General features: G+C 61.6%; 1 protein-coding gene across 1 annotated transcript; it reads left to right on the forward strand.

The window, feature by feature from the left end:
* SLC39A3 (solute carrier family 39 member 3) lies at positions 1-4,218 on the forward strand. Its single transcript, XM_021705379.1, has 2 exons — positions 1-323; positions 3,317-4,218. Exons 1-2 carry the CDS (start codon positions 114-116, stop codon positions 4,049-4,051), a joined length of 945 nt encoding a protein of 314 aa, XP_021561054.1. The 5' UTR covers positions 1-113; the 3' UTR covers positions 4,052-4,218.
* Positions 4,219-11,051: the final 6,833 nt, after the last annotated feature.

Consider the following 11,051-nt stretch of genomic DNA (forward strand, 5'->3'; position numbering starts at 1 on the left):
GGAGGCATGAGCCCCCGGCTTCGTGGTTGGGCCCGGTAGCACGCCGTGGGACAGGAGTGTGCGCCCACACATGGTTTGGCCCTGCAGCGACCACAGCAGCCCGGGCCGCCACCATGATGAAGCTGCTGGTGGCCAAAATCCTTTGTATGGTGGGCGTGTTCTTCTTCATGCTGCTTGGCTCCCTGCTCCCCGTGAAGATCATCGAGACGGATTTTGAGAAGGCCCATCGCTCCAAAAAGATCCTCTCACTCTGCAACACCTTTGGAGGTGGGGTCTTTCTGGCCACGTGCTTCAACGCTCTCCTGCCGGCTGTGAGGGAGAAGGTAAGGGCTCCCTGGTGGTGGCCGCAGCCCGTGGCACCTTGTGGCCCCGGGTCTCTGGTGTGTTTTCAGTGATGCCACCAAGCTTGGGGTAGCCGGGACACTAAAGGAGTGACAGGAAGTGAGGTTGCTGTGTGACCCTGAGTTGGTTGCTTCTCTGGGCCTTACCTGGTACACAAGGGGTTGAACTAGACCTGGGCTTGCCAGCTGGTGAGCCGGTCCGTTGTTCGCTGAGCAGACCGCCCAGCGGGGTAGCTGTGCTTTGCCCTGTAGCGGGCGGCGTGGGCCTCTCCTCAGCACCCGTATCAGGCAGCTACTGCTGCTTAACAAGTGATGACAGCTTAGCAGCTCAGCACAGCACGTGTTTGCCACGTCGCGGTTTCTGTGGGTCAGGGGTCTGCACACCACTTAGCTGGGCCCTCTGCTCCAGGCCCTCATCAGGCAGCATTCCAGGTCTCCTGGGCTGTGGTCTCACCTCGGGGTTTGACGGGGACGGGTCAATTTCTAAGCTCATGTGGTGGTGAGGCAAGTTCAGTTCCTTCCCGGTTGTCAGACCGAGGGCCTTGCTTCTCGTGGCTGAGGGCTGCCCTCAGTCCCTGCCACGTGGCCCCCCCCAGAATAGCCACTTGCTTCATCAGGAAGTGCCTGGATTTCTGACACGCGTCTCTTGTTCCCTGCTGCCCACCTTGTGTTCCTTCATAACACGGCGTGGGAGCTCACACGGCATCCCGGGGGTAAAACCTCAGAGTCCTCTCTCAGGCCATCTGCACCCCCAGAGCCGCTTCCAGCCCTGCCCCCCCACTTGCCACATTCTCATGCTGTCACCCCTCATCACACTCCTATCTCAGGCCGGGGCTGCTGTGATGGCCTTGCTCCTCCCCGTCGCCCTTCAGTGCCTGTGGCCCTCTCAGGGTCCTCCCCAAACCGCTCCGGGCTGTACCCCTGCCCACACCGGAGCCTTGGCGGTCAGGTCCCTCCCCCGGCCCCCTGCCAGGCTCAGCCGGGAGCTGCTGGCTTGGTGTCCCCACAGATAGCAGCCCCGAAAGCTGTGGCCTTTGTGTGTCTGATGATCTGATCTGAGTTGGTTAGTGTTCCCCTCGGGCTGGTGTTCCCCTGGGCAGAGGACATGCAGGCCTCCTGGAGATGCTTAGCAAATGAATGAAATGGCCCATCTGCGAAACACAGCCTTCCGCAGCAGGGGTTCCCATGCAGGTCGACTCTGTGCCCAGGGGACACTGAGTGAGGGCAGGTGACTGGGTCAGGAGGTCTCACCTGGGCCAGTCCTGCCCCCAGGGACACCAGATGATGTCTGGAGACGCCTGCGGTCGTCGGGATGGGGGATGCTCCTGGCATCGGGTGGGTGGGGCTGGGGATGCTGTTGAACACCCCCCCACCTCCCTCTGGTGCCCAGGACGGCCCCCCACTGAGAATGACGCTGCCCCAACGTCAGCACTACCCCCCCAACAAGTCATGATGACCAAAATGTCTTCAGTGTGCCCTGGCGGGGCGGGGTAGCCGCGCGGCACGCGCGCTTGTGTGTGTGTGTGTGTGCGCGCGCTCCCGGGCTGTCATGAAGGGGTGCTGTGAGCATAGCGTTGGGGCGCCTGGCTCAGGTAGAGCACTTGGGAATTACATGCACCCCAAGACCCAAAGCATGAGCATCGACCAGCCGTGAGTCACTCGGGAGGAGGAGCGGTCCAGACAGCTGACGGCACGTTCTGCAGCCCCCAGGCTGGACAAGCTTGGTGTGTGCACACCACCTCAGGAGTACGGGCAAACCGAGCCCAGCTCTGAGGAGCCCACCCCCCACCTTGCCGGGCAGCATCCGGCCCTGGGCTGTCCCGAGCGGCAGCCCCTCGCCTTGCCTGTCTAGTCGAGTTTCAGTGAAGTAAATGAAACACGAGTCAACATGCCAGTCCTTGGCCACGCCGGCCGTGTTTAAGGTCCTCATGGGCCACGTGTGGCCGGTGGCTTCCGTATCAGACAGATAGAAAGCATTTCCGTCATCAGAAAGCGCTACTGGGTGGCGCTGGCTGGCAGGATCCCCTTGGCGGTGGGTGGGGGGTGTGGATGTGCAGAGTCTCACGCATTCCCAGCATATTCACCCAGGAAGACCTTTGGAAACAGCCCCACCCGGCGTCCTATGGAAGCAGACCCCACACAGGCCTTCAGGGCGGCAGAGGCTGGTCCATGGCACAGTGAGGGAGAGTCTGTCCCATGCCATTTCCCTGCTTCTGGAGAGTCCTTGGTGTTCCTTGACTTGTAGGTACATCACCGCGGTCTCTGCCTCCGTGGTCACCTGCCCGTCTCCCTGTGTGTCTCTCTGTGTCCCCTCCTTTTGTGTCTCCTAAGGACACCGTTACTGGATTAAGATCCCACCCTAAGTCAGGATGATCTGTCTCGTATCCAGATCCTTATCTTATGTAGGATTTCCCCAGGGCTGGGGAAATAGCAAAACACCTCAGACGTTTGCTGTCTGTCCTTGTGGAGGCCAGGGGTCCAGGAGAAAGGGGCTGGCAGGCCTGGGTCCCTCTGAGGCCTCTCTCCTTGCCACCTCTTCACGTGGTGGTTCCTGTAAGGACTCCAGCCCTAGTGGGGCAGGGCCCACCCTAACAGCCTCATTTTAACCGAATCACCTCTCTGAAGAGCCTTTCTCTAAGGAGGGTTAGTTTTGAAATTCTGGATGTTCAGAGACTTGAATATATGAATTTTTGGTGGGGGACACAATTCAGCCCATCACACGTTCATTATATCTGCAAAGACCTTTCTTCCGAATAAGGTCACATTCTGAGGTTCCAAGTGGACATATCTTTAGGGACCACAGTTCAGCCCACTACAGCATAATTAATATTTGGCTGATTTAGTGGATATAATGTGTTTTGCTAATTGAACAGTGATATCTCCCCCAAACCCTGTTGTGTTGGTGGCAGGAGTCCAGGCCGCCCGCTCTGAACCCCTCTCCCTCCTTCTCCTCTCTTGCACATCTTCTGCTCCAGCTCCAGAAAGTTCTGAGTCTCGGGCACATCAGCACCGACTACCCACTGGCCGAGACCATCGTGATGCTGGGCTTCTTCATGACTGTCTTCCTGGAGCAGCTCATCTTGACCTTCCGCAAGGAGAAGCCATCGTTCATCGACCTGGAGACCTTCAATGCTGGCTCGGACGCCGGCAGTGACTCGGAGTACGAGAGCCCCTTCATGGGGGGTGCACGGGGCCACACGCTCTATGCGGAGCCCCACCCCCACGCACACGGGCTGAGCGTCCAAGAGCTGTCGCACTCCAGCCCGCTGCGGCTCCTCAGCCTGGTATTTGCCCTGTCGGCGCACTCCATCTTCGAGGGCCTGGCCCTGGGCCTGCAGGAGGACGGAGAGAAGGTAGTGAGCCTGTTCGTGGGGGTGGCCATCCACGAGACGCTGGTGGCCGTGGCCCTGGGCATCAGCATGGCCAGGAGCGCCATGGCCCTGAGGGACGCGGCCAAGCTGGCCGTCACTGTCAGTGCCATGATCCCCCTGGGCATCAGCATCGGCCTGGGCATCGAGAGTGCCCAGGGGGTGCCCAGCAGCGTGGCCTCGGTGCTGCTGCAGGGCCTGGCAGGTGGCACGTTCCTCTTTGTCACCTTCTTCGAGATCCTAGCGAAGGAGCTGGAGGAGAAGAGCGACCGTCTGCTCAAAGTCCTCTTTCTGGTGCTGGGTTATGCCGTCCTGGCCGGCATGGTCTTCCTCAAGTGGTGAACCTGCCCATCGCCCGCCCACCGGATACAGGTGGTCCCCCCTCTCCCAGGCGGGGCAGCTCAGGCCCCGGGCTGCCACCTGTGCACAGAGGGGCTGCGCCCCAGATCCGACACCCTGAGCCTGGGGCACAGCGACTACTTTTAAAAATACTTCTCTTAAAATTGTTTACCAAAGCTGTGTGGCCATGTCATCCTCTGGCATTGGGATCTGATGACTCACGCAGGAGGCGGGGCCGGGCAGCCACAGGGGGTTGGCCTGGGACCCTCCGCCCCCACACTCCCTCCTGGGGACAGGACAGGACCGTGGCTTCTCCGAGCCACCGAGCCCATCTGGAGGCCTGAGACTTCTGTCCTCTGCTCCCAGCTGGCTCTGTCGCATGGAGCGTCCATCCGGCGGTCACACAGGGAAGCCCTGACTCGGGCCACCTGAGGCCTCGAGGGGGACGGGCGGGGCGCTGGGACCTCAGCGCTTCCCTCTTCTTCTCTGCCTTCTGTGTGTCCCCCCCACCCCCCCGCCGCCATACACTCAGTGGACCCGAGAGATGCAGAGATGCGCAGGCAGGGCTAGGGGCCGGCTGGGCCGTTGGTTCTCAGTCCCCAGGGCCGTGGGGCAGGGGACACACACCTGAATCAGCCCCCGCAGATGCAGATGAAGCCCAAAGCTGCCTCAGGGTGCGTGTGGGGCTGGCACCAACCCTGGGCACTGGCTCCCTGGCAACCTTCTGTTCAACTCGCCCGTTGTCTCAGCAACCCCGACGCGGGCCTCCGGGGATAGGAGCCTGGGCCGAAAGCCTTGCCTGGGGGATTTTGCCATCAGAGGTGCTCCGGGGGAGTGCGGGCCGGTGACCTGGGCTGGGCTCGGCTCTCGCAGCCTCAGCACGAGGGCCCAGGTGCGCGCCTTCCCAGCACCCTGATCCCCTTCCTCTGCCTCACTCCTGGCCTCCCGAGCATGGGCCCCTTCTGCCCTGGGGCCACGTGGGCGCCCCAGGGGCTGGCCTGCTGCCACCACTCAGCCCCTCCCAGCACAGGGTGACCACCTTTGCCACCGCCCCGGCCTCCTTCAGTTTTGTTACAAGAGGCAGGGGGATCGGGGATGTGTGTCCGAGAGCCTCAGCCTCTGCTCTGCCTGCCCCTACCCTGTTGCTGCAGGACGGTCAGGCCTGATGCTAGAAACTTCTGTCGGACTTGTCCTGGGGACCCATCTCCAAACCCCACGTGGCCTCACCCTGCCCTGTGCTGGGAAAGTGGCCCCCAGGGTGTGGGGACATCATCCTTTCCATTGTGTCCTGTGCTGTCAGCCTCGGCCTGCCCCCCACTTCACTCCACCCAGGAACTGGAAGTTTCCACCCACTTGGCCTTTTCCCTGAGTGGGCGGGTCATTGTGGAGCCACCAGGTTCTGTAGCCTCCCTTCATCTGGGCCGGGGTCGTCTCTGCTCCAGGGACCCCAGCTCCATACGCCCTGTCGCTGCCAAAAGCGCACACGCCACAGGGTCCCTACCCTCCTACCAGCCATCAGCTGACCACCCCCCTGCCCCCACTGATGTCTCCAAGGCCATGTCCCCCTCACTCTGAGCACACTTCCTGACCAGTGGGCCCAGGAAGGGCACCACCACACCAGCAAGGAGCCTCGGGTCATGGAAAGGCCCATGGGCCCCTCTGCTGGCCCCTCAGTCAGACGTCACCACTCCCCGAGTCCCCAGCGTCCTCAGATTCTCTCCATCTGCTGGGCTGTGGCCACTCCCGGCTGACCTCTCCCTAGGGTCCCACCAGCCCCAGCGAGCTGCTTCCAGGCCCCCTGAGGACGCTGGGATCCCAAGAGGTTTGGGGGGGCTGTGTTGTAGACGAGGACACCTCTGGCCACCCCTTTTGTCTTCTGCGCCCAGTGGAGCAAGGGTCAGCCCTGGGACCTGCTTCCAGAAGCTGCCGTGGGGGTGACAGTGTCTTGGTCTTGGTCAGCTTTCCCCGCATCGGGTGAGGATTAGACCATCTCCACGCCGAGGTAGGAGGAGTGGCTGTTTTGCCCTCCGACGGAAGCCCGGAGAAGCGGCGATCATTCCTGAGGTTTCCTGGGCTCTGGTGGCCGAGTCTGGCCTAGACCAGGGTCTTCTGAGGCCTGCCCGGGGCTCCATCCCCCACCAGCTCGGACACTGGGGCACCGCCACGTGGTGACAGCAGCTTTCCTGTGGATACGACTGGATCAATCACCAGTTGGCCCTGGACCAGCCCCTGCACAAAACTGGGCATCAGCCACGGAAGGCCATCTGTGTGCACCTTTGTGATCCTAAGGAGATGTTGTGTGGCCTGCTGCCGCGGAGATCCCTGCCTTTTGGGGGTCTTCTCACTCCGTGGTTCTCAGTAGGGGGGGTCCCGCAGGGTGCACCAGGCGGTGTCCGAGGACGTCTGTGGTGGTCACACTGGGGTGTCACCGCTCTAATTCACAGGAAGTGACAGTGGGTTCCACGCAGAGGCCAGTTTGCTCTGAGATCCCATGTGCGTGTTGGAAAGAGAGGAGGGGGGCGGGCGCCTGCTGACGGACAGCCCGGCACACTTGGCAAGGGCGGGAGTCACGGCTGCCGCAGCCTGGATGTGAGGCTGCCCAGAGAGCACACGCTGCTGTCCGTCTGACAAAACCAAACCCTCCACGCAGAACACCAAACACCAACTCTGTCCGTACGGCCGTGGCTGGGTCAAGGCCACCCCCAGCCACCTGCTCAGCCTAGGCTTCTCCCGGTCCCCAGCAGGAGGGGTCCTGGGTGGGCAGGAGGAGGTGGGGTGCCCTGGGCTGGGGGCACCATTCTGAGCTCTGCCAGGAGGAGAGTTACCTCGGACGGGTCTCCCCTCATCAGCCAAGGCCAGGTTTTCCTCCACCAGGAGGTCCCTGGCCCAGGCCTCAGCCCTCCAAGGTCTGCTCCACGTGGGGGCTCAGGGCACAGGCGAAGGCTGGATGGAGTCAACCACATTCCCCTCCTTGATCTGGAGACAAAGGGGGAAATTACGAGGCCTCGTGGATTGAATCAACCTTAATAACAGTGTGTCGGGGTTTCTGTTGTCTGCTGTTTGTGTCTGGTGCAGAAGTTATTAGCGTCAGGCGGGGGGGCGGTGCGCCGCTTCCCCGCCTGTCTGCGTCTTTCCAGCCCCCAGAGGCAGGCAGGGGAGGGGACGGTGTCTCCCAGCCCCCGGTGGCATCAGACCTGCCAGGGAAAGAGGCACGCATCCCACCTGCCCCAGCCTGTGCCCACCCTTCGGGGCAAAGCCAGTGATGGGCCCATCCGACCTTCCCAGAACCTCCTGCGGGTGGGGGCATTGTTCCCTGAAGACGCTAGAGCTCTTCTCTGGGCCGCTGGGGTGCTAAAGCCGGATCAGGCTGAAGCAGGGAGAACCCGCTGCGGGCCCCTGCCACCCCAAAGGCCTCTGTGGCTCCCATGGCAGGAGCAGCTGATCTGGCTGGCTGCAGTGCTCGACGGAGGGCTGGGGCGACTGGCGTGTGCCCAGCCCGGCCGGGCAGAAGCGGCTGGACAGGTGGGCGGTTCTGAGCCCTGGCTTCCTGGGTGCATGGGAGGCCTGGCCGAGGTACTGCATTTAGACCAAAGTAAACAGCCACCACAGTTGACAGGTCTCTCCGTCCAGGGACCAGCTGGGCCTCCCTGAGCACGTTCAGGCCCAGCCACTCCTGCTGACAAGCTCAGACAGGGTCTCCATCCCGGCACCATAGACATTTGGGGCTGTCTCGCCGCCCGCCGGGTGCAGGCTGCGAGCCACATTCTGGCTGGGGACGGGGCTGCAGGATCTGCATTGCCACCCAGCCCCCAGGTGCTGCTGATGCTGCTGGTCTGGGGACACGTTTGAGATCATTGCCCGACTCCGGGTCTGTCTCTCCCAGCCCTGCTGACACAGACTGTCCCGGGCACTGTGTGTGTGTGTGGGGGGGTGAGCCGCATTTCTGGCCCCCGCCCACGTGATGCCAGGAGCACCCCAGCTGTGGCCACAAGTATCCCCCGAAAAATATCCCAGAGTCCCCCAAGGGTGAGGTCCACTGCCCTAGGATGCATGGCAGCTCGCCTAGTGAGGGGAGACAGATGACATATCAGCGTGAAATGCAGGATCAGCAATAAATGCCGTGAAGACAGAAAAAGCAAAGTGAAGGGAGAGAGATAAGGAAAATGCAAATGATTTTAGCAACGTGGTCAGGGAGGAAATCCCTGGGGGCCACACTGGAGTCCCAAGAAGATGGGGAAAGAGCTTTTCTGGTCGGGGGGGATAGAGGACAGACAGCCTGTGCAAAGGCCGTGAGTCTTTCTGCGAGTCATGGTCCCTTTTTTTCCTGACTGCTCACAGCCGCCGCGGCAGTCTGTAAAACACCCAAGCATCACAGGGCTTTATCCTGCCTGTGGCGAAGACTCTGGGACCCCCTCTCCTCAAGAGGTAATGGTAACAGCAGCAGCACCCTGTATTTTGGGAGGAGCCCCGGACTGCCTCCATTTGGCCCAGCAGGTGGCTTCGGCAAAGAGCCTGCGTCTTTCACTCAGGGCTGGGGTCCAGCTCTGCAGAGGCTGACTGGCAGAATTCAGGCTTGGGAATGCCAGCCCATTCATTTTCCAAGGCAAACTGGGTTTGGACAAATGATTTTCTTATTTTCGAATGTTGACGCCAAACTTAAAAACAAACAAAAAACCTTGGGGACCAAACTGCATCTGCTAGAGACCATGACACTCGGTCTCTGCTTTGCCCGCAAAATTGCATTAATCCTGGGAGCACAGAGAGACAGCAGAGAATGCAACCCAGCCACCTCCCCCCCTCCCCCACAGCACTGCCAGGAGTGGGGGGGGGCAGATAGGGATAAGCAAGGCCAGTATGGGCCCCCCCGCCCCCGGTCCCAGAGCTTTGGGATGGGGAGAAGTCCCACGGGCTGCCAGGCCAGGTGAGGAGTTGGGACTTTGCCGGTGGACAGTGGTCCCTTGCAGTGGAGACGACTATGCAGGACAGGGACAGCCAGCCAGGGATAGCAAGAAGGCTGGGTTGTGGCTTTAGAGCCCAATGGACCCGAGTTCCAGCCCCAGCCAGCTTCTTCCCAGCACACAGCCATGCTCACAAAGGCCAGGGCTCTTCCAGCCAGCCACAGGCAAGGGTCACTGCTATCCTAGTTTGGGGTGCTCCAATGGGGGCTGGGCCCCCGTGCCCTGGGAGAGCGCAGAGGGGACTTGGGCCTGTCCTCCCCCGGCTCACAAGGCCAAGAGCCTGGCCTGGGAGCTATAAATAGCAGCCGCAGAGTGGAGCTGCTGCCTGTGCCCACGCTCCTACGCATGAGTCAGCCTGGCCTGGGCAGGCGCCCGGAGGAGCCGGAGAGCTGGCCAGAGGCTGGAGGCCCAGCCCAAGTGCAGGCCGGTCACTCAGGAGACCAAGGCAGGCAGGCCATCGGAATGGGAGGGAGTGGGGCTGTCGCCTCAGGGCACCTGTGTACCTAGCAGCCCCTCAAAGATGGACGTCATCCTGATCGCTCCCTGCAACCTGAAAGGTGAGACAACAGTGATCCTCATTCACAGATGGGGAAACTGAGGCTCAGAGGGGCACTTGGCTGGGACATGGCAACCCAGACCAGAAGTTACCTGTCTGTCGATCAAGCTGTCTCCATCTCTGGTTGAGGGCACCCCAAGATGAGGGGCTGGGGCCAGACCATCCTCTGAGGCGCCCCCACGGGGCCAATGACAGGACAGGGCAGGAGGGACACGTGCCCAGGGAATAGTTGCAAGCAGCCTGCAGGGACCAGGAGGAGAGCTCAGGTGAGAAGCTGGATTTGGCAGCTGTCCCTGTCCTGCATAAGTCGTCTCCACTGCAAGGGACAACCGTCCACCGGCAAAGTCCCAACCCCTCACCTGGCCTGGCAGTCCATGGGACTTCTCCCTGCCCCAAAGGTTTGTCAGTGCCGGTGTTTCCAAGGGAGCAGGAAGCGTCCACCTCAGTCAGAGCCATAGAGATGGTGGGTCAATGAGAATCCAGACGCTGAGAGCCAGAGGGACCCATAGGCTCCAGCCGACCACCCGCTCACACACTCATGATGGGGAGCTCACCACCTCCCAAAGACTGTTCACCCTCCGATTGCTCTGACCCCAGAAAGTCCCTTCTTGTGGGACCTTAGTGTCAGCCTCCCCATCAAGGGGCATCTTACTCCAACAGGCTTTGGGGAGCTGGGGCTGTCTTATGCCCACCTCTAATCCGGTTGGTGCATCCAACAGTCCAGTCTCTTCTGAGATGAGCCTCTGCCTCCCTCCAGTCCTTCAGGAGGGAGAGAGTGATGGTATCTTGTTGCCTTAAACATGGGCGCACAGACACTTTGAACGACCAGGCACTTCCCAAAGGCAAATATCTATTCTCAGAGACAACTCCTATTTGAGGAAGATAGATATTTTCCTAACCAAAACCACAAACCCAGTCCCCCAGCCCCTCAGCCCCCTTTGTTCACCCCCACCTTCAAACGGTCCCCCAGACTTACAGCTGCTCTCCCCTTGGGTGGGTTGCCCTTGGGGGCACCAACCCAGACTTAGTGCTGTCTTCACTTCTCTCCTGGCACCCCTCTCCCACCCCTGCCAAGACAAAGCCCCTAGGATGGGGGAGTGGTCTCCAGGCACACTCCCATTGCCTGGGAGCCCCCTGGGGCCACCGCTGTGCTCTCATATATCTCTTTATCCATTGATCATGTCTTCATCCCAGCAAAGCCCCCACTCCGGTGCGGAACCCAGGCTGGCCCACGACCCCACCAACGCCCGGGCCCTGAGCTGCAGTTCCGCCAACAGGCCCTCCCCTTTGCTCCCCCGGTGACCGCGACGCTGCCCCGCTCTTGCCCAGCGCCCGGCTCCAGGGTGACCCTGGGGCGCGGGGCTCCCGAAGAGGCAGCAGGACCCCACCCCGTCGCGCCCCCCTCCCCCGCCCCCGGCCTGGCGACTCCCCGGGGCGCCGGGCAGGGGGTCGGGGCGGCGGTGACCTTGGCGGGGCGCGGGTCCCCGGG

Source organism: Neomonachus schauinslandi, chromosome 1 (genome assembly GCF_002201575.2).
Source record: "Neomonachus schauinslandi chromosome 1, ASM220157v2, whole genome shotgun sequence".
Classification (NCBI taxonomy): Eukaryota; Metazoa; Chordata; class Mammalia; order Carnivora; family Phocidae; genus Neomonachus; species Neomonachus schauinslandi.

Coding starts and splice junctions, on each gene's coding strand:
- SLC39A3 (XM_021705379.1), top strand. CDS start 114: ATGATGAAGCTGCTGGTGGCCAAAATCCTTTGTATGGTGGGCGTGTTC. Junction 324..3,316: donor TGCCGGCTGTGAGGGAGAAG/GTAAGGGCTCCC, acceptor CTTCTGCTCCAG/CTCCAGAAAGTTCTGAGTCT.